This window comes from Ricinus communis, chromosome 8, assembly GCF_019578655.1.
Source record: "Ricinus communis isolate WT05 ecotype wild-type chromosome 8, ASM1957865v1, whole genome shotgun sequence".
NCBI lineage: Eukaryota > Viridiplantae > Streptophyta > Magnoliopsida > Malpighiales > Euphorbiaceae > Ricinus > Ricinus communis.
In genome coordinates this window covers 16,346,205-16,372,383 of record NC_063263.1, presented here as the reverse complement: position 1 = coordinate 16,372,383, position 26,179 = coordinate 16,346,205, and the positions used below count along the sequence as shown (strand labels likewise).

Genomic DNA, 26,179 nt, shown 5'->3' with positions numbered 1-26,179 from the left:
AATGTTAAGTATGACATATATTAAAATTCTGATCCCATTTAGCAAGAACTAAACCTAAAATCTATTAATAAATAATGTTTAAGTCCTTGCTGCTGGAGGGTCACTTCTAGATCTAAATCTAGATGCATTGTGATTGTTAATTGGAATTGGTAGAAAATGGAGCAGGTTGGACAATAATTTGCTAGGGATGGATGCATGTCACTGTTACACACTGGTCCTTGGTGGGGGCAAATTCCAAAGGTAGGTGATTGTGGAATTAGTGAGCACATGGCCTCTTCTTGCTTCCTCACCGACGCCTCCAAGATATAATTCAAACAACCGGAAAGGAATATGCTAATGTGATCTTAATAATTCTTTTTCTTATAGTTTGAATTAATTGTTATATGTCTATAACAGTTGATTTCCTGAAATTGTATTAGTTTTCAAAGGTTATTAATTATTAAGGTATTAAATTATATTAATAGTTGTTCTTTTAAATTGTTTTTTTGGGTTATAATATCAAGTTATTTTCATTTATATATTTCCCTCAATGGAAATAATTATTGTCATATTTAATTATCTTTTGATTAATATGTGAATGTATGAAGAAAACGTTCAGTGACATATTACTTCCTAAACTGTCTATTTTGTTACTTCAGGATAGTCCAATGATTAAATCTAAGCTTGTTATAGAATATAAAAACTTATCCAATTAAGTTTCTATGTTAAGTTTATTTTTCTGATTGCTAATATTAATAATTGGTATTTAAAGAAAAAAGGACATGTTTCTTATATTCTTGTCTAATTATTTAGATCTTAGGCAAAAATAAACAGTAATCCACTTATTAATTGAAATTAATTTATTTTTTAATAACTATTTAGCATTACAATAATAAAAAAATTAAAGAAATTGGACATTCCAAATGTATTTTTTTCTATTTATACACTAAAATAATATAAATAGATATTATATATTTATTAATTTTAAATAATTAAATATATATTAATTACTCGATACTAAAATATAAAAATATTTTTATATATTCTGAGATTTTTGAAAATCCACATAAACAAAGTGAAAGTAAACAAGAATTATTGCAATTTGATCATGGGGTTCATCATTGACTAACAAAAAGAAGTTGCACCAATCATGAGCCATAACTATGCTTCTTGTCTACACTTACAATAACTTGCACCTTTCTTTCTTTTCTTTCTTGTCCTATGGACATCCTTGTTTAGGATTTGATTCCTACTAAGATTAGAGTTCAAGCTGAGAATCACATCCACACCCTTATTACTCTTACTCAAATTTCCTTCTATCATCATGCAATTAACTCCTAATCAATTGTTTGAACTTCTTAGTATTCTTTTTATATAAAGGAAGTATAAACCTTTTTCATTTCTTTTGCAAGAGAAAGAAATAATTATGTCCTAGAAGTACCCATGTTCAAAACCAACAATCTTTCACCACACTCTATTTGAAAGTTGAGGTTTGGTCTCATTTTCTTACATCACAAAATACATTTTCTTTTTCACATTAAAATTCATTGTCTACTTTCAGAAAAGAAATAAGAAAACTTCATGATCTAAATTCCAAGATTTCACTTGCTTTCATAATCTCGTTAGAACTATATATCCAAGCCTAATTATACTTATTTGTATAATATTTACTTTCATGAAACAAATTTTAAAAGTTAATTTTATTGATAAATAAATTTGAATTTTGGTTTATTAATAACTGTAATTAATCTCTTCAAATTAAGAGAATATGTTGCATAGTAATTTATTTGTAAATTGTCATGATTTTAAATTTCATTCATTTTATAGTTTATAAGATAGGTGAAAATATTCCAGTTCGATATAAATAATTATCTTAAAAATATGATTTCGCTAATTATTTTTAATATTTTATTTTATTTATCATTCAATGATAAATATATTAAATAATATCTAAATGTGGTTGATTTTATTATATTTACTAAATGTTATAAATTATTAATTATTAAGCATTAATTTAGAGATGTTAAACTGTAATAGTTGCTGTCCAATGATACTACCAACTTGTTTCTAATTTTGGAGTTTCCACTTAACAACAATTACATATTATTGATTAAACATTATTTTAAGATTCCTACATAAGAATATAATAAAGTTATATGATAATTATAAAATTAATAGCTTCGATAAAATAATAGTACCATTGTCTTGTCTGTCGTACACATGTTTAATCATAATCCCGAGAAATGGCACAAAATGAGTGGCAAGAACACAAACATTTTGGTGGTTCGAGCAACACCAAATTCCTTTTCGCCTTTTATCTTCTGCGTTAACATACAAAACAAAACAAAACGCACACTCTGCACCACAGCTCATTAGCATACCTCATTGTTAAGCTTCAAGAAATGAACTAAACAATAATAAAAATAAGAAGAAGATGAGCATTAATGGCGTGTCGTATCAGTCTTAAGATAACTTAAACTCTCTTCACAAAACCAAATACCAAAGCAAAGCTAAGTTAAAAAGCAATTTGTTATAGAGAAGCAAAAGCAACTGTGTCTAAAAGAACCATTAAATACAGTTTCAAGAAAGTAACTAACAAAGAGGATTGAAAAAAAAAAAAAAAGAAGAAAAGAATTCACAGTTTCAGGAAAAAAGAAAATTAAGAAATGGGAAGGAAAGAGATTCTGGTGGTGTTCTTTTTTAGTGTTGTTCTTGCAGAGACATCGTTTGCTGCTAATGTGACTTATGATCATAGAGCTCTGTTGATCGATGGCAAACGCCGAGTTTTGATCTCTGGTTCCATTCATTATCCTCGTAGCACTCCTGAGGTAGGTGTAATGGTTATTTATGTTTTTAGTTTCAATGAAAATGTTAATTTGTTTGTATTTCTATTCATAATGTACTTGTTGTTGGTATAGATGTGGCCAGGTCTTATACAGAAATCAAAAGATGGAGGTCTTGATGTTATTGAGACTTATGTATTCTGGAATGGACATGAACCAGTTCGTAACCAGGTTCTTTACTGCTTCTCTTCTGTTTGTTTCTCAAGAAAATGAAAGATGGATTTTAATTTTTGTATTCTTTTTTTCTTTATTAGCAGAACTTCTTTGTTCAGTTTGTTTTGCTTTTAATTTATTGATAGAAGAGGATATCTTTTTGTTTAGTAAAAAAAACAGAGGTTCTCTGTTTCTTGATTACTACAGTAATTAAATATTCATCTGGTGCAGTATAATTTTGAAGGAAGATATGACCTAGTGAAATTTGTGAAGTTAGTAGCAGAAGCTGGACTTTATGTTCATATTCGAATCGGCCCATATGTTTGTGCAGAATGGAATTATGGGTAAATATATTTATATCATTTTTCAAAATTTCTTTCTTGATTTTGATGTGTTAGATTGAAATTGGTTATATAACTTGCTGTTGTTCATATGGGGGCTGAGCAGTGGTTTTCCTCTTTGGCTGCATTTTATACCCGGAATCAAGTTTCGAACTGATAATGAACCATTCAAGGTTTCCTGTATTAACTTTCTTGATTCTTGTAACTTGTTAATTGGTGTGTCCTGCCAACAATTGTTCATTTACTCAGTTATTTTGGTTCTCTCTCATTGTTGCAGGCTGAAATGCAGCGATTCACGGCTAAGATTGTGGACATGATGAAGCAGGAGAAGCTTTATGCATCTCAAGGAGGACCCATCATTTTATCACAGGTTTAGTTTTGCAAGTAAATAATCCATGTTTATGTTTGATGATACTAATCATGGATATTCTATTAGTGGGTTCTCTTCCATCATTAGGAAATGAATCCTAAATTATTACTGTTTGACTTTTAGGTCGTTGAGGAGTAAGTGTTTCTAGAAGCATACAGTTATTTCTTTTTCCAATTCTTTTAATTAATTCTTTTAATTAGTTCTTTACTTTTACTAAGACTTTTTATCCTTAATTCTTCAATTACAGATTGAAAATGAGTATGGAAACATTGATTCAGCTTTTGGACCTGCTGCTAAAACCTATATCAATTGGGCAGCAGGCATGGCCATATCTTTGGACACTGGAGTGCCCTGGGTCATGTGCCAGCAAGCGGATGCCCCTGATCCTGTTGTGAGTTCTCTTAATTGTTCCTTTTTTGTTCCCATCATTTCTCTACTGCAGAGTCTTTACATAAGTTGTTGTTCAATCATTGATACAGCATCTTATGTGTATTTTTCTTTTCTTCTAATTGGGGCATCACTTCCCTGCTTAATATGATTTTCTGCTTGATTGCTTGGATAAATTTGCAGATAAATACCTGCAATGGATTCTACTGTGACCAATTTACCCCAAATTCTAAAAACAAACCCAAAATGTGGACAGAGAACTGGAGTGGATGGTCAGTACTCAGTACTCAAACTGAAAGATTTAATAATTCTGATGTTACATGTTTGATAATAGTAGTCCTTACATATTAGTTTATTTCTTGTTTCACCTATCATTTTGTTATCTAATTAGCTTTTAACTAATGCTTTTTTTCCTAATTATTTCAAATGCTAGGTTTCAATCCTTTGGTGGTGCTGTTCCCTACAGACCAGTTGAAGACCTTGCATTTGCCGTAGCAAGATTTTACCAGCTAAGTGGAACTTTCCAAAACTATTATATGGTATGAAAATTTCTATTTCATATGAAGATATATCTATAATTCAAGTATTGAACATGACATTAAATTCAATATTGGGTTACTTGTCTGCAGTACCATGGTGGGACTAACTTTGGCCGGACTACTGGTGGACCCTTCATCTCTACAAGTTATGATTATGATGCCCCTCTTGATGAATATGGTATCCGTTCTCTGATCTTTCTACCTGTCATCTTCAATAGCTGCACCTTAGTTTATATTTGCTGCCAATTTGATGCTGCAACTGTACTGGACATGCTAGATATATGCTGTTCTTTCATTATGGAGGAAAAAAATGTGAAAGAGATATGCTGATCTATAATGGCTTGGTTTGATATTTTAAGAATTCTGGCAAGTTTCACCTGTTAAAGGACTTGACAGATTTCACATGTGTATAATGTACTTCAGGACTTCTTAGACAACCTAAGTGGGGTCACTTGAAAGATGTGCATAAGGCCATAAAACTCTGCGAGGAAGCACTAATAGCCACTGATCCAACAACTACTTCTCTAGGTTCTAACTTGGAGGTAAATTTTTTTTTTTTTTTGTGTTATATATTACTTCACTGGTTATGGTACAAGAGTGTTTTCCTGTGTGCAGACTGATAGACTCTATAATATACTTTTTCAAGCCGTCAACTTAGTTTTCAAACTTTTCATTGTGCAAGCCAATGCGATGAAATGGTTATAATTTTCATTCTGCAAGTTAATGCGATGAAATGGTTATAACTCAAAATTCAGAAGTCCTAAAAGGTGTGCCTGACTCTTGGTAACTTTAATGATGCTACAGCATTCCAACCCTTAAGTGTGGAAGAAAATGCATAATTTTAATTTTTCCTGTGTGCAGGCTGTAACTCTTTAACTGATGAAACTATGTAATGTGCACTTGGTGCTATTAATTCCTCGAAAAACTAGATAAAGGATGTGAATTCATAAGGGTGTTGATAACAGTAACAAACTACAATTGTAAGCCTTGCATGATTCCAAATTTAAATTGTCTTAATTTTATTTTTCAGGCAACAGTTTATAAAACAGGATCACTATGTGCTGCTTTTCTTGCCAACATTGCCACCACTGACAAAACTGTAACCTTCAATGGCAATTCATATAATTTGCCTGCATGGTCTGTGAGCATCTTACCAGACTGCAAGAATGTAGCTCTCAATACTGCAAAGGTTTGTATCATTAGCTTGTATTGCTTATCTATTTGCTTGCCTAGGCTAGTTCTGCTGGTTCATCTGCAGATGCATAAACTATTCACAAGAATGACCAAGCAAAATAAAATATTTCTTATAATCCTTTATTTGTTTGGTTTTTATCCCCTAATATGCCTAATAGTAGCTGAGTTGTTCATGACAGATTAACTCAGTGACTATAGTTCCAAGCTTCGCCCGTCAATCTCTGGTTGGTGATGTTGATTCCTCCAAGGCAATTGGCTCTGGTTGGAGTTGGATAAATGAACCAGTAGGTATCTCAAAGAATGATGCATTTGTGAAATCTGGACTACTGGAGCAAATAAATACTACAGCTGATAAGAGTGACTACTTATGGTACTCATTGAGGTATGCAAGTCTATTGTTTTTGCAGCTGTTTCCTTGTGGCATGGGCTTTGCTGCTCTAATCTATTATCTACTAATATCGTTAGGTCCCATGTTCTGTGGGTCTATTAAAATGATGTAATCATAATCTGAAAGGCCTTCTGGTTAATTTTTGACAGCACTAATATTAAAGGTGATGAGCCCTTCCTCGAAGATGGATCTCAAACTGTTCTTCATGTGGAATCACTTGGCCATGCCCTTCATGCTTTTATTAACGGAAAGCTTGCAGGTGATTGCAAATAAACAATAAAATCTGGTTTTCATAAATGGTTATATCTTTTCTCCCACCAGAATCATATCTACTTTAGTACTATCTGTTTATTTCTTATTATTTCTATCTCTCTTTTTTTTCTTTTCAATATCTTTGGTCAAAGGCGAAGATCAGGAAGATAAATATATTTGGTCATATACAGTTTGTATACCTGATGAAATATAAGGAAGATAATGTTAATGCAGAGGAAAATTTTATGCATCTATGCTTTTTTGCTTTTTCATCAAAAGTGCTTACAGTATGGTTTTGGTTTGCACAGCTGCAATGATACTGACTTTACTTGCATATGAAAAATCGGAGCATGTACAGGTAGTGGAACAGGCAAGAGTAGCAATGCAAAGGTTACAGTAGATATTCCCATTACACTCACACCTGGAAAGAATACAATTGATCTCCTAAGTTTGACTGTTGGACTTCAGGTTTAGCCCTCCTGACTTCAAGTTTTTATAAGCAAATTGCAGTAGAGTAGTTATTTTCTGCTAGTTGTTCTCTCGAATGAGTTTTCTTTTTCGAATATAATATATGTTGGATGAATAAATTCCAAGATTCAAGCATTACCAGATATAAGAATTAGTTTATCAAAAGTTGTATATTCTGTTTCAGAATTATGGAGCTTTTTATGAGTTGACTGGCGCCGGGATCACCGGTCCAGTAAAGCTGAAAGCACAAAATGGCAATACTGTTGATCTCTCTTCACAGCAATGGACGTACCAGGTCAGTGTTTGTTTTTCTACATTGTCCTAGAGTACAGGGCTAGAGTATTGAATAGATAGTAACTGAAAATGGTGAGTAGCATAATCTCTGCAATCTAAAAATACATGACAGAATGAAGAGAAGAAAATTTCTAACCTAAGAAAAGGTAGAGAATACATTCTTCAAGTTTCTTTCTTTATATTTTATACTGTTTGTGAAGATTGGACTTAAAGGCGAAGATTCAGGTATCTCCAGTGGAAGTTCTTCAGAATGGGTTTCACAGCCTACCCTGCCTAAGAATCAGCCTTTGATATGGTACAAGGTAACAACAATTCTTTTACCATTAGACATCTACTTATCTTTTTACTGCTTCATTTAATTGAAATTGTATTCTCCTTCAGGTTCTTTCTTCTTATTCATTTGCATTATGTTCCTGTCTTGAATGATTAGAATCTCACAACTTGTTTACTTGTAAGCCAGACCAGTTTCGATGCACCCGCCGGTAATGATCCCGTTGCAATTGATTTCACTGGAATGGGAAAGGGTGAGGCCTGGGTGAATGGACAAAGTATTGGACGATATTGGCCAACTAATGTGTCTCCAAGTAGCGGATGCGCCGACTCTTGCAATTACAGGGGAGGTTATAGTTCAAACAAATGCCTGAAGAACTGCGGAAAGCCTTCTCAGACATTGTAAGTGCTGAATTGCCTAATGAAAACAGTTTTGAGAAACTTTTTGGAAAATTCATGCCTGATGTAAACAAACTTTGCAGCTACCATATACCTCGTTCTTGGATCAAATCAAGCAGAAACATTCTTGTGTTGCTTGAAGAAATTGGTGGGGATCCAACACAAATAGCTTTTGCTACAAGACAGGTTGGAAGTTTGTGTTCTCATGTGTCGGAATCCCACCCACAACCTGTAGATATGTGGAACACAGATTCAGAAGGAGGAAAAAGATCAGGACCTGTACTATCATTACAGTGCCCACACCCAGATAAGGTCATTTCTTCAATCAAGTTTGCAAGCTTTGGAACCCCACATGGCAGTTGTGGAAGTTATAGCCATGGCAAATGTAGCAGCACAAGTGCTCTTTCCATTGTACAGAAGGTACGAGTATGACCCTATTCATTCTTTCAGTGGAGTCCCATGTATCAGTTTTGATCATGTGCCGGTTTAAACAAATGAAAATTAATTCTACAGGCTTGTGTTGGATCAAAGAGTTGTAATGTTGGAGTGTCGATCAACACATTTGGTGATCCATGCAGAGGAGTAAAGAAGAGTTTAGCAGTAGAAGCATCCTGTACATGACATGGCTCAAAACACTCGCTCCGTGTGGGACATAAACAAAGCATTGTCCCCAAGTAATTGGCAATTTTAATAAGCATTTATGGCTGATAATGAAAGAAAAGTATACCAGAAAAAGGAAAATTGTCAAAATCCAACCCCCATTGTTTTACTCTGCATAAAGTATTACTGCCTCTTTAAAAGTGCTCTAGTAAATTGTGCAATAGGGGAAAAAAAATGTCTTGCTGCGCAATGAAAATATTGAAATTGCAAAACTAGGGGACGATAAGATATTTGAGTTTTCTGCAAACTGTTGAAAACTCCAAACGGGTGCAATTATTTGTCATTCTTATTATATGGTTATTTTCAATCTCTATGATATATATGTTTCTCATGGTTTCCGACTTGCCCTTCTCTTACAGATGACAGCATATATTTCTGTAAAAATGATAAGTTGCTTATTTATAATAGAGAAGCACTTCTATAGGGAATGAATAATTGTTGCTAATTACAACTTATGTATGAATAAGATGCACAGATCATTTTGTTGGGAAGATCTAATGATCCTCCCTCCATTTCTCCCATGGAAATGTTCATTGGATTCAATCAGAACCTTTTCTCATAATCTCTTCCATCCTTCTTCAGTGATAATATAAGCTATGATAAAAGAATTGTTTAGATCACATTATGAGGCAAGCAATACAAAATTTGTATAGAACCACCCAACATCCTAGGTAATTAGCCCTGCAATTACAGTTTAATATTATCTCTAGCATGTCTCCATGCATGAAAGCTCACTAGGGCTGACTACTGGATTTGAAGTGTAGACAAACACAATCTAACTTATCTTTTGACTGAAGATACTCTGATAATATGTCAAATTGTCATTCAGTCTGATAAAGGCTTAGTTTATAAAAATGATGGCTCCATATCTTTAAAACATAATGAATCAACAGAAATAAATCATCAGCAAGCAAAATCTTTGAATAAAGCTACTCCCACTAAATGCTCTGTTCTACCAAAAAAGGTACTTAATAAATAACACTGACAAGTTTTCTTGCATTTTATTTATTCATATTCCAAATACAAACCTCAGAGAAGACAAAATCAGATAAATTTTTTAGACACTAAATCTGTTCATCATTACTTTTATTTTCTGTTATTAGTATTCAGATACTTCCTTAATAGCTTCAAAGCTAAACTGTCTTTGAAATCTGCAAACACTGCAAAGAGGTGAAAAGATAGATGGAATACGGTACTTGTCTTCTCCACCCATCATTGGCATAGGAACACCAATCTTGACAGGGCTAACATAATCTGGCCTGTAAGTCTTGCCCAAAACTCCTTCAACAAGATCTGTCAGATTGAAAAACTTGAACTGTGTCTCCAGATGAGCAAAAGCATCATTTTCTGGCAACTGATAGTTATGAATCCTGTTCTCTTCTTTCCCAATTGGCCTCACTTTTATATTTAACTCCACTAGATTGGCAACTGTGGTTCGTACAGTATTAGCATCATCTGTTCTTTCAACAACAACCTCTCTTTCTTCACCATTAGTCCTCCATTCCGCCTCGCCATCAGTGGGGATGTCAACTACCATTCCATCCCACTTTACTATAAGAGCATCAATGTTATTATCCCAGTGTGCGACTTTCTTTGCTGCAATAACTAGTGTGTGAGTGTCAAACATGATGGAGAGAGCTTGCACCCATGTAAAGTCTCTAGTTCTTCCTTGTGGTCGAGTTCCGATTAAGTGTGCATTGATTTGTAGGTTATCATCAGAGACAATGGCAAAGTTTCCTCCCTTTTCTCCATGGAAGTAGAACATCACACCATCACCACCGACGAATCGAGGATCATAACACAGAGAGCCATAACCATTGCAGTTAGGCCTTCTCCCTGCCGCAAAAAATTAATTTGAAGTTAATAATGGTTATTTAATAGGAAAAGCGTTGCTAGCTAGAGAGTGCAAGACCAAACTGATTCATGTTTGGTTATGTGGGCTCTAATTGCGGTTCTGATTTGTATCTTAACATCACAAGAGACAACTCTAGTAATCCTGAGCCGAAACTCGCAAGTAGCAAGAAAGGAAAAAATTAGATACAAGATCAGGGAAGCTTACATCTGCAGGTGGCTTCACATTTGCTACTACAGTCAATAAAGCAACCTTTCTGCTTCTTGTTTTGTGCAGGCTTCCTCTCTTTGCATTGATCTGGACAGACCAAGGTTTTGTTCTGGCAGGCCCCTCTGGCCAGGCAATAAGCTTGTTCATTCCCTGTAGGTAATGTCGGCAACATGTAGTAATGAGTTATAGCAGCGTCATAGGGGGACTTCTTTATGCTGCTGCTATTGCTTTTCTTTTGAGCTTGAACGGTGTTTGCTTCCATCAAGACGAAAACAAGAAAGAAAGCTAGTAGCATACATGACTTTCTTTTATCCATGGCTGTGTTTAGCTACGCTGCTCCTCTCCTAATTAACTCTTACAGCAACGTTAGTACGGAGAAGAGAGCTGCAATGAATAGGGTAGTGAAGGAGCATATATATATATACATACACACACATGCAGAGAGAGGGAGGGTTAAGCTTCAAATAAGCCAACTCAGCCATTGGTTAAGGCTTAAGTTTTGCAAATTTGCTTCTTCCCATTAGCAAATAGTAGAGGAAAGTACAGTTGTTTCCTGCTAGTAATTCTTTGACCAAATGGGTTCTAATTCTGATCAAGATTTCTTTTTCTTTTTTTTTTTTCTCTCTTTAGTTAAAATTAAAAGCTAGTAGGTAGCTTAAGTGGGGTTTGCTTAAGTTTCGTAAACAAGCTTTTTCATGACTTGAACAGCTTTTTCCAAGTAATGGTTTTAAGAGTTCACAGTTTACACTGCTGCTTTCTTGTTTTACCCTTCTTTCACAATTTGATATATTTTTTATCTAATTGCTTGATATACAAAGTTTGAAACATATTATAGAAGACATAATAAGTCTCTTTTAGTAATTTTGAAACTAAAATATAATATAGCCAAGTGATTTATTACTAAAATACATGCATGATTTAAGAAAAAAAATAAAGCAAAACTATCAAGATTTAATAAGTGGTGAACCTAGACAATATAATCTTTAAAAACACATTAAATTTACAAAATAACATAAGAAATTGAATCATTACGTTCTAAATAACTTAATTCAAAAACAAAAAATAAAATAGCTAAAATATTAGTTATGAACAATAGTTTTTTAGTCTTAAATTCGAAATTGTGAAAAATAGAAAATAGAATATGAATTGGCCAAAATAATTAATAGTAGGAAGAGAATTATCACTTAGGCAGGGATAAAGGGCACATTGAATATGACTTGGATTAACGTAAGCACATAGAAATAGTACCTTAAGAGTAAGGTTTAACTTCTTTTAGGGGGAGAAACCAATAGGAGGTTTTGCCTTTCGCCTGCATTCATGGGCCAAAGAAAAAAGAAATTCTAAGGATGGTTCTACACATTATCTAAATGAAGTAGAAAATCAACTAGCAAAATCAAACTAAATCCCACCCACTTGGCATTGCGTATTATTGAACACAATATTTTAGCTTAATAGAGAAAGTAAATTATTGCAGCCAATTAGATAATAGCTGATGTTTTTACTTATAAAAATTTATAAATTATTCCATGTGTTAAGCTTAAAATAAACAAATTGTATATGTGAAATTAATTCAAGTGGCAATAGCGTTTACTCTTGGGGACTGAAAAGTTTCAGGTTCGAGTCATATTTTCTGCACTGCACTAGATGATCTTTTAGTCCACATTAGATTCTTTTTTTTTTCTTGAAAATTGGAGTTTAATTTTGAATTAATAACTTCTGCCTAATGTAAACCTTATTATCAACCAAGCCCCCTAAGCCTTTAGATGCACCTATAAAATGGAGAGGCTCTATGTCCATTTGACTTATGAATGCATGTGACATTTCCTCAAATCTAGAGTCTTTGCCTTATTTTAGTATTCAAATTTTGTTACATAGATATATAAATGTGACCGTCCTATCTCTGGATGTAGAGATCTAATGAAGATTTCACAATTTGCTAAGCAACATTAAGCAATCTAAAATCTTGCTAAACACAAATATGAATAAAATATGAGCTCCCCAAGTACTAATACAAAGGCATGTACATTACTATGAACCTTGCCACAGATGTTTCATTTGAAGTGAATTAAAAAATAGCTTATTGATGAAAATAGAAGAATTGGAATCCGAATCTCCATCCTCATCTATCATTTTTATACTGAATACAGAACTATTGTAAACATTGAATACTCACAAGCAATGTTTAGCAAAACTGAATCTCCATCCTCATCTATCATTAAATTGAGGTAAGAACTCATTTAGCAATGTTTTTCTATAAAAATACTGAAGGAGACATTAACCTTCTAGTTTGACGTTCTAGCTAAGCTATGCTCATGTGACCAATGCATAGGATCTCACAAATTAAATTCCCTGCACAGGTGACTATTAAGATCTGAGATCACTCAATTTTCTACTATTATTAACATTTATTATGCATTGTGAATCTTCTTGAGAATTGAGAAACTTTTAGGACTTCTGCATGGATTCAAGATTCACATTGACTGGCCATTTATTGCTATATAACCTGCTTCTGATGTTACTCATGTGCTACTCGCAATCTATCTGATCAATCCACATTAATCAATATGGTTATTTTAAAACTAGATCAGAGATAGAGCAGACAGCAGCATTTATAAGAATAAGGTGCAATTTGGCCACTCAACTTTACGGGAAAGGCCATTACATTACCAACTAGATATGATATTAGATTAATCCGCAATTACTATGATTTTGTATGCCTATAAAACTGGTATTCTACTTTTTTATTTTTTGTTTTCTTTAAACTGTATGGATTACATGTTCTTTCTAGCTGATACTGTAGTATTATAAATTACTTTTGATAAAATCAAACAGTGCATAAAATGGGCAAATTATTCTGACAGCCCTTATTTTTGTATTGAACAAAATATGAACCTCTTAACAAATCAAAACAAGTATTTCTTCATATGCACAAGCATTTTTATGCTCGGTTTGTATACAAAAGAATTATGTTTTATTTATGTGTATTTATTTTATTTTCGACAGTAAGTTCATAATTAAGGTAATAAGAGTCCTTCATTAGATTGTTGCGATCCCAGTAGATTGACTTTGCTGAAACCTGCATGCTTTGCAAAGAGGTGACAGGAGAGATGGAGTTTGGTACTTATCTTCACCACCCATCATTGGCATAGGCACACCAGTTTTGACAGGACTGACATAGTCTGGCCTGTAAGTCTTGCCCAAAATTCCCTCCACAAGATCAGATAAGTTCTTGAACTTGAACTGTGTCTCCAGATGGGCAAAAGCATCGTCATCAGGTAATTGATAGTTATGAACAAGATTTTCTTGTTTACCAATTGGCCTGACTTTTATGTCAATTTCTACTAGACCAGCAACTCTGAGACGCAAACTATTAGTATCATCAGTTCTCTCTACGACAACCTCTCTTTCTTCTCCATTGACTCCCCATTCAGCTTGTCCATCAGTAGGAATGCTGATTGCTTCGCCATCCCATTTCACTATCAGGGCGTCAATGTTATCATTCCAGGTTGATACTTTCTTGGCAGCAATGACAAGATTGTGAGTATCGAACATGACAGAAAGTGCTTGCACCCATGTGAAGTCTCTAGTCCTTCCTTGAGGTCTAGTTCCAATGAAGTGGGCATTGATTTGAAGGTTGTTATCTGATACAACTGCAAAGTTTCCTCCTTTTGCTCCATGGAAGTAGAACATCACCCCATCACCACCAACAAACCTAGGATCATAGCAGAGAGAGCCATATCCATTGCAGTTTGGTTTTCTCCCTGCAAATGGACATATATTGCAAGTTAATTTTATGTGCAGTTACCTAAGATAAATGTACGTTGTGCTATAGCACAAAGAGAAATGAGTAGGGAAGTAGACTTACACTTGCAAGTGGCCTCACACTTGCTGCTGCAGTCAACATGGCACCCTTTCTGTTTCTTGTTCTTATGGGGCTTCTTGTTGGGGCACTGTGCTGGACACTCGAGTGTCTTCTTGTAACAAGCTCCCTTCGCTTTGCAACGAGCTCTTTCCTGTCCTGTCTTTAGAGGCTCGGCCTCATCGAAGTCCTCACTTTTATCTTTTTTCTTTCCATTATTGCCATTTCCATTGCCGTTGCCGTTGCCGTTTCCATTGCCATTGTTGCCGTTGCCATTGCTGCCATTGCCATTGCCATTGCCGTTGCCGTTGCCATTGCCATTGTTGCCATTGCCATTGCTATCGCCTGCGTTGCCATTGCCGTTATCATTGCCATTGTTGCCATTGCCATTGTAGTCACCTATATTTCCATTTCCATTATTATTGCCATTGTTACCATTCCCATTACCATTTCCTGCACCTTGGACAATGGTAGCCTCAGCTACAAGTAATACAACAAAGAAAGCCACCCAAATCCATGACCTTACTTTAGCCATTTTGCTCTATAGAAATAATCAATGTAATTATTCACTTCCTTTTCGAATGATTCTCAAGCACTGATGAGATGATTGAATGATTGGAACTGCAGGAGCATATTTATAAGGACTTGCTAGGCCTTCCATGTTTTGGACTTTATTCATGAAATCTTTTGCTTCAGTCTGTGAAAGATGACCGACTCTGGAAAGTAGGGAATTTCTTGATATATTATTTTCGTTTCAATTTATCATAAAGGAGCTAAAAACTTGTAGGAACAGAAAATTGAGCAAATGTAGATGCTAAGGCAACGAAAGTCTTCCTCCTTGTTTTTTTCTTCACTAATTATATAGGCTAAACCACATGAATATTTGATATTCTGTAAGTAAGACATCAAAATTACCTTAGGGTTTTGATGAAAGGTTAATAGGTTTTTTCAAATGAGAATTGTTAATGTGTCTTCTTCTGTATATTTTGGTGCCTTTGTTTCTTCAATTCTATATTTCAGGTTCTATTGGCAACTTTCAACCATTGAGGATTTCTGAAAACTCTAATATTGTATAGGGTCTAAATGCCTTTTATTTTTATGGAATTCAGTTTTAGAAGTTCAAAATTTACTATATTTGGTACAAATAAAAAATTTATACAAAATTCTGTGTTATTAAATTAATAAACTAGTTATAACTAAATCAAATTTTATAATATTTTCAAATGATTTTAAACTTATGAAGGTTTTTTTTAATTAATATCTTGATTCAAATTTTTTCTCTCTCCTTCTTTCCTCCGTTTTTAATTACTTGTTTCTTAAGAAAAAAGTAATTTTAAAAATTAAAATATTAAATCAAATCTCACAGTTAATCACAATTTATTCTATTTGGAATTTTTTTTTTATTAATATGTGGCATTGCATGAATATTAAATAAATTTTATTAAATACATTTGTAAACTAACTCTATTAAAATAATATTAAAATTTTATTTATAAAAACGAATTCCACATAAAATTTAAAGCAAACACAATGTAAAGTCATCGTGTAGCTAAACTTTTAAGATTGGAGGTTAGATTTTGCAAGCAACAGCCATGGAGAAGCAACACACAGCAAACGTGCAAACATTATTCTTCGGAACATGTTAGAGCTCCCAATAAACCTCCAAGGTTTGCTACATTTTATTGGTAAACAAATCAGAGATTCCTGGACAAGATTAACGTGCAAGAAAAAATGTGAGGGTTTCATCTCAAGAATGCATGTGCATGCCTTCATCTACAATGTTCACTACCTCTTAATTAATCCTTAGCCATTGAGCTTCAAAGTTTGAAGGCGTTCAGGGAAAGACCAAAAAAAAAAAAAAAAAAAAGCCTTCTTGACCCTTAAAAGCAGCACAGCTGCTTTTTATTAATACGCCATCCATGTGACTGGAAAACTCTTGGAGAAGGAAGAGATGCTGACAGATCAAGAAAAGATGGGCACATTCATTGCTTGTTGGAGTTGGTAAAGGAGCTTTTGTAACCCTACCCTAACAAAGGGAACAGTTTGTTGCCTGGATTCAATTCATAAGGGAGAAATAAGGGTGTCAAAAAGTATAAAGGATTCAACTGAGAGTTTCCTTACAATTCAATGGAGCTTTGCTAATTCTAACAAAACTTGCAGGTAGCCCATTTTCCATCTTCAGCAAACGAAATCATATTCTACAGTTAAGTAAATAGTTTCTTGCCAAATATATATAAATACATGATGAAAACAATAGTTGCCTGCTAAAATTGGAGAAACAGAACTTGATAGATGAAAACATGCATATCTGTGTTTGTTGCCAATATGCATAAACGCTGAGTTTCAACTTCAAAGTGTTTGAACACATATTTCTAAAAATTGAAAAGCTTGTTTCCTTTGAGCATTATGTACAAAGTTGAGACACATGAACATGTATTTGATTTATGAATCGAAAATGCCAACCTAAGAGAATAAACTGGCCTCCGTTAAGCATTTGATATCAAGGTGGCAGCTAATTGTCCGGGAAAGGAATATCATTTTCTTCTGAATCTTCAAAAGGGGCCAAAAAAAATATAATTAAGGTGATAAAGATGCCGATCACTATCAGACTGCCATTATTGATAGATAGGAAGATCAATCCTTTGTTTTTCATCGACACTTTCATCTACTCCTCCAACTGGGACGATGCTAGTTGAGGCCTCTTCTCGAGCATCACCTCCCATCTTCAGGAAGAAACTGTGCCTGTACAAACAAACAAAATCATAGATCCTCCATGAGACAATAAACCTTATATGACTAGAAATATATATAATCTATAATATAATATATATACCATCGAGTATCTGCTGTCAGTTCAGGATGAAAAGCAGTTCCGAGCATATTCCCCTGCTTCACCGCTACGATGACTCTCTTTTCGGGCACAGCATTTTCCTGAGTAGATATCAAATCAAAAGTCATATTTAACTAAAGCTAGATAGCATTTTCAAGATTAATAAATGGTCCAGTGTCTGAAGAACCATAGAACCCCGCATGGTTGCATCTTTTATTTTCTTCTTTTTTTCTCTTTTTAAAATGACAAAAAAGACATAGAAATGGAAGGAACAAGAGAGAAAAGAAAAAGACAAATGAAAACCAAGAAAATAAAACATTTAGCGCAAAACCTATGTCCTCCAAAATTCCAGTAGCCACATTTGTCCAAGAAGTTAACCAACACTATTCAGTAGCTAGCTGTTTCTTAGGTCCGATCAGAATCAAAAGACCTATTATGTTAACCCCTCCATTGTATTCACACTAAATTGCTTTATCCACAAATGACCAGGAGAGGTATACAACTGAACATATCAACAGGATCAAACCATAAAGATAAGTTCAACAGATTGCCCAAAAAGCTGAAAGCAGTCACTCAGACTATAAGTATCAAGCCATCACTGAAATCCCTGCAAACCCAAATTATAGTACTTCAATTTTAGATGGAAGCAACTAAGAATTTGTACAAGATATAGCTCAGGATAAACCAGATCAACCAACCAATTTGTAGAATCAACCCCAATTAAATGAAGTTTGTCCCATGCATATGGAGTCCACTTACTGGTCAGAAGATCCAATATCATTAAAAATTTAAATCCATATGTACATCATCCAGTCTAAGACCAATCACTGACAATAACTGGATTTTATTTGGAAACAAGAAATCATTAGGCATAGTCTACTATTTTCAGTCCTCGGCTTACACTTCATGGGTCATGAAAACCATCTTTATATCCCATTATTAAGTAGCTAATGATGTCTCACAGTTTAGAAGGGAGCAAGACTTATTTACACATAAAACGTGTAGGAGTATAGCTGAGAATGAATAGGAGAAAGAAGTTGTACAAACTTGATTAGACACGTATCCTATTACAGAAATTTTAAGTAAATGAAATCTGAGTCAACTGCACATATTTGGCTCTCCCTTACATCAGGTTTTCCCTAGTATCAGTTCGATAGTGACACCTAGGACCCAAGAATTTCTAATGCGCTCCCCACAAGTGAGCCTCAGATCATGTTCGAGTAATGCAATTCCCATGAATCAGGAGATCATGAGTGTAAGCTCCAACCCAACGTACAGCTAACAGCCATTCCAACTGGATATCCAGCAAGTCAGCCAAATTATTACTCGTCTCCGATTCCGGTTATAAGCGGAACATTCAACACCTAACTACTCACAGCTGCGCACATGGATTCCAAAAATCGGTTTTTTCATATAATAAAAATTGTAGATTTAACTATTTAAAAAATTCATCAATTTTGACAATCATCTGTTGTCGAATCCAATGCTCATTATGATAGTTTGATCTCACATATTCCATATTTTTATGTGATTATATAAGATATAACAGCAACAAAGAAATCAAGATCAACCAAAGAAAGATGACTGAATTGTAGATTTTAATTCCCCAATGGACTCTTTGACATAAATCACTTCAAAGTACATTATTACCAGTATAAATGTCAAATTAAAAATGCAATATCTTGGAGTAAAACATATGTCATCTTTCACTTTCTTGTCATTATAATGGAAATCAATGATGTCATCGCAAGCGAAAAAGGGAACAAAATGCAAAAAAGAGACACCAAATAAAGTCTTAGTAAATATCAATATGATCAACAACACACTGAGAAAGAGAGGTAACAAACAAGAGATTTTAATATAAAGAAGATCCCAGGAAAACCTCTTGGATTTGAACAGCAGAACTTGAATACAGAACATTGGTAGATGGTACTGGATACTCAGCCAGCACTTCAACTCCAGGTCCAACTTCAACTACAGCAGGAGCGCGAATAAAAACTCCACGGAATGTTTCAGGACCACCTTCTTTAGATACAAGTTCTGGAACTGATAGCTCCGTCTCAAAGCTTTGAATCTGAGCAGACATGAATTTAGCAAACAAATTAAAGTTCCAAAAGTTCAGATAATGAGTTACGCCAATAAATTAGGAATTCATAAATTGGTTGGTTCCAGCAATTTTTAGTTTTCTTGCTTTCAAGCCAACGACCAAATAATTAAAATGACTAAAGTATTATCAAGGACTCCAGCATGTTCTACAGATGAAATGGATATGTTGCATTGTGCTATGCATTTTACAATAATTTGTAATAAAATCAATCAATATGAATGCCCAGAATAAAAGAAATTAGCAGAAACCATGGCAATAACAATTTAAAAAATTGTCGAGGGCCGCAACATTCACAAGATCCTAAAACCCATTCCTATCCCAGAATCATAAATCCTATTGCGAGAAGAAAATGCATTTCAATATCATACATCTTAGGAAAAAATTTCTAAAGTTACCAAATCCAAAACTTCTTCACCTCATTTCCAAGGAACAATGAGCATGTTATTGCAATAGAAAATTGCGACAAAAGTTGGTAAACACATTATGCATGCATGCTTCACTATCTTTGCAGAATCCATCTACTCAAAGGAACAAACTGCATATGTCTTACCTGACTGCCAAAGTAATTCCTGTGAACTGTGCAATCTAGGCCACCAACTAATTCTTGACCTCCTGTCTTTTGCCCTGAAAATCAACAAGTCACTCATTTTATATACAAAATCAAATTGCATGAGCTTTCCAACTGATGTTCTCAAAACTTTACATACACATAAAAATCCAATTTATTACAAGCAGAGAAGAGATAAAAACTAACCCACGGCCTTGTCTGCCAAGAATATGAGACCTGCACATGTTCCCCATACAGGCTTTCCTGTCTGCACAAACTCACGCAAAGCAGGGAACTGCAACAAAGAAATGAACATATCAATAAATGCATCAGAAAGCATAGCAAACGATAATATTAGACAGCAGAACACATCCATTCTAACTTAACAAATTCAAAAACAAAGCACTAAAAGGCACCATTGCCGTAAGACCAACAAAGTACAAACGGAAAACAGTAAGACCAACAGCATGCAAATATTTTCAATGACGAAAACATAAATTTTCGAAACTTGGATAAAATTGCAGTCACCCTTAACTAATAAAAAAAGACCTTTCTTTCACATTCATAACTTATCACAATTTACAAATGAATAAGGATATATATATATATATATATATATATATATATATATATAGAGAGAGAGAGAGAGGGTGTAAAGTACCAAGTTATGATACTCGGCGAGTTTAGCCATAGTGGTGCTTTCACCACCAGGAATTATAAGAGAAGTGACATTATCAAGCTGTTCTGGCTTCCTTATCTCTACTCCTTTCACTCCCAATCTTTTAAGGGCTGCAAAAAAAATGAAATGAGAAGAATTATTCAAATTAGTGAAATTATAATACCCATTCACAAGAAACAATAAATAGAAAAGGTAAAGGAGAAACTTGTCTGTATATTAAGTGATTAAAAAAAGAAAAAAAAAAAAAAAAAAGAGTTGCCTGCAATGTGTTCGTTGAAAGAACCCTGAAGAGCAAGGACGCCGACAACAGCCATCTGGTTGTGGCAGCAGTGGCTTTTGCTGGGTTGGCGGCTAAATGCGTTAAATGAATATGAGAGTCGTGAAATATTTGGAATTCTTAGACCTTTCGTTTCTTATGGCGCTCTAGCGCCACCTTACCCTTCCACGGACCGGAACCGGTTAGAAAACCGAGCCAGAACCGGATTCGTAGAACAATTTCGACTCCGGTCTGAACTAAAGGATTGATTAAGGTTCCGATTTTAGTTTACCCTCCAATCTGAATTCAAACCGTACCAAACCATCGGTCCAGTTTTCTATTTGGAACTGTAATTGGAAAAACAAATATTATAAAAAAAATTAGTAAGGTACATTTGTAAGTTAAATGGGAGAATAAAAAGGAAATAATTTTTAATAATAACTTATTTATTATCCCCAAGCCAAATCAGAAATCTGCCTAATATTTTAAGGGTTGGTTTTGATTCCCTTTCTAGAAGAATTAAGTTTATAGCAGTCCATTCTCTGACTTTTTTGTTCTTTTATCTTTTTCAGTAATTCCCTTGCCAGAGTATTAATCTATAATAGACTTGTTCACGAATCCAAAACTTGCTTTAGAAAATTTAAGCATGGATATAGTCTCTTACAATTATATATATAAAAAAGACAAAGGAGATATTTCAAGAAAAATGGGCTGATAAGTTATGAATTATACAACATGCATAGTCATTATTTGCGCTCGTTATGAATGCAAAGATTCATAGTTATGATTTGAACCTAAAATATTATATTCTCAAGAGTAAACGCTCTTAACATTTGAATTAGATCTTAAGTATATAAACTGTTATACTTAGATCACGCCCAACTATATATATATATATATTGCAAATAATAGCATATTTAATACATTATTTCACTTGTGAATCTTTTTATATTAACCTATTTCATCCATCAACTTTTATTTTAACCTAGTGCTTTTCTAAATTTTTATGTTTAATTTATTTCACTTCTAATTTGATTTAATTAAGTGCGTGATATGTAAATATGGTGATGTGGCTATATATGACTACCGTGGCATTAATTCTTAAATGTCTAGTTAGAGAAATAAAAAATATTATATAATTAATTAATAAACTAAATTCGACAAAAATACATAATCTTTTTTTTTTCAATCCATGAACTTTTTCTTTATTAATAATGGCCTCATCACCATTTTAAGGCTTTTTTAAATGCTTAAAAGCGAGTAAGAACATGCCAATCTATGTTGTCATAATTAATGTTAAATTGGTCAATAATTACATTATTAAAAAGGAAACAAGTTAGAAATTAAAATTTAAGAATGCAATAGGTTAAAATGAAATTTCAGGGATGATATAGGTTAATTTAAAAAAATTCAAGGAGTAAATAATGTATTAAGCCAATACTAGCATAACAAGTCAGTGATGAGCATAACATAGTTTTTCTTCTTACATAAATAGATGGTAAACGGGAGTCCAATTTTAGATAAAATTATTTTAAAATTCAAATAATTATAAATTTTTTTATAATGACTTTAAAACTTTTTAAAAAAATTTTATTTTGAGTTCGAATCATTTTAAATTTTATTTATCTGCTTTTGAATTATTATAAATTTAATCGGTTTAATTTTATATCTTTTCAAACATGCATATTTTTAAGTCCTTATAGTTCAAAGCCGATTTAGGCTTCAACAATCTATAGTTTATTATATATATTTAACAACTCTATTAATTGATAAATTTTTGAGCAATTAACTTTATTTTTCTTTTGATAATTAATATTTATTATTTAACAATTAATAAGATTTTAAAAAATATTGTAATTATTAATTATTAATTATTAGAAAAAATATTTAAAAGAATACTGATTATCTATTTTATTTTATATTGTATTTTGATGGAAATGAATAATTTCATAGAATTTATTTTCAAGTGTAGATCTACCGTGTGTATATAAAAATTGAAGCAAAGACAAAGAATTAAACAATTATTTTAAATTATTATTAAATCATAGTATATGAATTCACACCAATTAGATTAGATGATAGTGTTCTTTTAGGGGATTGCAAAAGAGAGTTTTGGTCCCTAGTATTTTGTTAATGCTTTTTCCACTTTATATCTTAATGAATGCAGATTAAATTCTAAATATTATAAGCCATAAGTTTCTCATATCATATAATTTGTTTAATTTTAATATTTAAAATTTTGATTTAATTCTTAATTTATATATTCTTAAATAAAGAAAACATCCAAGATTTTACTACGATTAATCTGTAAAAACTTCAAAATTTAAAAGTATAAACTATGATTTTCAACTTTATTTTATTTAAGTACCTTATTCACAAAAGGACACTCACCATAGGAATAATTCACGAATTCATAATATTATATTATTATAGATATTAAATCATTAATGTTAATTTTGAGATTTTTATAATTTTTATAATATTTTCATAAAATTTATATTTTTTCCATATAGTGGGGCCATTGGGTTCACTTTCTTAGAGTGTCAATATTTTATTTTTTAAAAACTTGTCAATGTCTGTTTATTTTATTTTTATTTTTTAATCAACTTTATGACTTTAATAATATGCATAAACCCCTTTTAATAATTCAACCGATAAGATTCAGGCCCCATTAAAACTAGTGGGACATTGACATTTTGCACTTTATGGATGTGGACTTCCATTTTCAAAACCTTTTCTACTAGAGTATACTTGTGATATAATACTTTTTTAATATATAGTTTTAATTTATATATACTTTTTCATTTATATATATATATATATATATATATATATATATATATGATAGAAAAAAGTGGTTACAATTTTTCTTAATTAATTATTTTCTCTTTTTCCTAAAATTATTACCTCCTAACCCTATAATACTAGCAACACTTCCAATTTTTTGAGCTTCGTGTATGTATACATTCATGAAAAATCAATTTGATGCACTTATTTATGGTACATGTCCATGCCTATGCATGAGTGGAGTACTTATGTATAGAGTCTAATAAAAAATTAAAGTTTGAGATACATGGGTTAACTAGTCACATAATAAACAACATTCAAATTTCTTTATTAAACTACACAGTAAAAATTATTATTTCATTATTTTTATTTTAAATTTATAAAATTTTCCTTTAAAAAACCCATTAAAATTTTTTAATTTTTATAATTAAAAAATTGCAAATCCTTATTGCTAATATCCTATCCGAATTCAAATGTCATGGTCACAAAACTAGGAAAAGATCATGCTAAGAAGTTTCCTTCTGGGATCATGCCAAGAGTTATATATAAAAGAAACAAAAGAGTATTTAAATTCATTCAGCCATGGAAGTGTCGTCAGATGAAGTTGGCACGTTTTATATTTTTATGGATTTTCTATTTGTTTATGTTTCATCATTTATATTAGTGTGTGAAATTAAATATATAAACTTTAACACATGACATTTTATATATAAACTTTAATACATAAAATCAGAAAATAATAATATTTAAATAATGTAAAACATATCATTATAATTAACAAATTTAATGATTATAAAAATAGTGTAGAGATTTATTAAAATTTAATTAGTAAGTGTTTAAATTATTAAAATTACACATTAGAGTTTAGTAAATATTTATAACATAATATATTAATAGCACTTGCTGATTTGAAATATTAGTACCCATGTCATTAATTAAGGTATTTACTTCTAATCGCATCATTACCCGTCCTCACCGTAAGCATTAATATACATATATATACGCACACACCACGGATTTCCTACCTTATTTAATTTTATAATGTTTTCAAATAAAAATTCATTAAATATTCTAATAAAAGTTTCAAAATATATTTATTTTTATGATCAAGATTTTTAGTTGAAATTCTTAAGGATTAGAATTAACTTAATATCTTAATTATATTCTTAATATTTTCAGAGTTATAATTTAAGATCATATGTTGTTAATAAAATAATACAATTTATTCATTTTTTTATGCATCTTGAAGATCTTAATTAGATCATGCTTCTGGTATATAATTCAAATTTAGACATGATTTATTGGTCAATTTCTTAAAAATATGGAAAGTATTTTAAAAATATTTTGGTCATATATATATATATATATATATAATAAATTATCTGATTATTAGTTTTCATTGTCGATTTTACTTTATCCACGTATTGATGATCTTGTATAGGACCATAGATCACAAGAGAAATTTCGCTATCAAACATTAGATGATAAATTAGCAGTTAAATGTCACAATTAAGCAGTTGACCTAATATTTTCATGTATAAAACTTAAAACAAAATATATATTAACATTCAAATATTGTTATACATGGAAATTCAATTTTTGTTGAGTTATAAATTATATTTACTTGAATTTGGACATATAACCATAGTACATTTAATTTACCAATATTAATGCATTATATTATAAAAAATTGGACTTTGGATCGTACAACAGTTATTTTAAAGATATGCAATCTTCAATAATCCACATTCGGTTGGTTTAGTTTAGAATCAAAATATTCTAAATTAAATAAATCGATTATTTATATATATTTTAAAATCAAACTGAATTATCTAAATTGAATGAATCAAATTATTTATAAACTTAAATAAAATTGAATTAAAGTAAATATTGATAGAATAGAATTAGATATTTTATAAATATAAATATAATAAAATAGGATATTAAATCAAATTAAACTTAATCGAATACATATTAAACTTACTATAAAAGTTAGTATAGTAAAAATATTTTTATAAATAAATGAGGAAATTTTGCTATTTCAATTAATTTGATTAAATATTATTTTAAATAAAAATTAATCCACAGTGAATTTAATTTTAATTCTTAGAAAATTAAACTGAATAATTCAAAATTATAGAGGTACAAAATTGCAAAACTTCCAATGTACAGGGCAGGACGAGTTTGTCGGTTATTCCCAATTGAAGGCTGAATTGAAAATGATAAGCTTCAACTACTAAGCATAATTAAATATAGGAATAAAGTTCAATATATTCAATGACTTTATTACGTAGGTTTAATTTAGCCATTTTCTAAATTTATGGACACAATGTCTAGAAAAGGGTAGATATAATAAAAAATAAATTTTTATATTAAATTAAATTATTTATATATATATATAATAGCTAATTTTTATAAAAATAAATATTGCTAATTTTCAGTATTCTTACAATTATTTTTTTTAATAATGACGGTGTAAAAGTTATTTTATGGTGGTGGTGATAGCGGTATCGAG

General features: G+C 31.9%; 4 protein-coding genes across 4 annotated transcripts; 1 reads left to right on the top strand and 3 right to left on the bottom strand.

The window, feature by feature from the left end:
* Positions 1-2,308: 2,308 nt before the first annotated feature.
* LOC8263153 (beta-galactosidase 8) lies at positions 2,309-8,868 on the top strand. The gene is made up of 19 exons (XM_002530250.4): positions 2,309-2,807; positions 2,898-2,993; positions 3,207-3,319; positions 3,423-3,489; positions 3,594-3,686; positions 3,934-4,077; positions 4,257-4,345; positions 4,507-4,612; positions 4,703-4,790; positions 5,036-5,154; positions 5,643-5,801; positions 5,986-6,188; positions 6,344-6,453; positions 6,805-6,914; positions 7,099-7,209; positions 7,409-7,510; positions 7,669-7,880; positions 7,961-8,297; positions 8,391-8,868. Exons 1-19 carry the CDS (start codon positions 2,646-2,648, stop codon positions 8,496-8,498), a joined length of 2,529 nt encoding a protein of 842 aa, XP_002530296.2. The 5' UTR covers positions 2,309-2,645; the 3' UTR covers positions 8,499-8,868.
* Positions 8,869-9,513: 645 nt separating this feature from the next.
* On the bottom strand, positions 9,514-11,331 carry LOC8263152. Its single transcript, XM_002530249.4, has 2 exons — positions 10,597-11,331; positions 9,514-10,373 (listed from the first exon to the last, which is right to left on the bottom strand). Exons 1-2 carry the CDS (start codon positions 10,913-10,915, stop codon positions 9,637-9,639), a joined length of 1,056 nt encoding a protein of 351 aa, XP_002530295.1. The 5' UTR covers positions 10,916-11,331; the 3' UTR covers positions 9,514-9,636.
* A 2,100-nt stretch (positions 11,332-13,431) lies between these two features.
* Positions 13,432-15,088, bottom strand: LOC8263151. The gene is made up of 2 exons (XM_015726049.3): positions 14,465-15,088; positions 13,432-14,360 (listed from the first exon to the last, which is right to left on the bottom strand). Exons 1-2 carry the CDS (start codon positions 14,991-14,993, stop codon positions 13,636-13,638), a joined length of 1,254 nt encoding a protein of 417 aa, XP_015581535.2. The 5' UTR covers positions 14,994-15,088; the 3' UTR covers positions 13,432-13,635.
* Positions 15,089-16,728: 1,640 nt separating this feature from the next.
* LOC8263150 (probable pyridoxal 5'-phosphate synthase subunit PDX2) lies at positions 16,729-21,033 on the bottom strand. Its single transcript, XM_002530247.4, has 7 exons — positions 20,881-21,033; positions 20,604-20,731; positions 20,150-20,237; positions 19,946-20,019; positions 19,171-19,362; positions 17,292-17,389; positions 16,729-17,200 (listed from the first exon to the last, which is right to left on the bottom strand). Exons 1-7 carry the CDS (start codon positions 20,933-20,935, stop codon positions 17,074-17,076), a joined length of 762 nt encoding a protein of 253 aa, XP_002530293.2. The 5' UTR covers positions 20,936-21,033; the 3' UTR covers positions 16,729-17,073.
* Between the last annotated feature and the right edge of the window lie 5,146 nt (positions 21,034-26,179).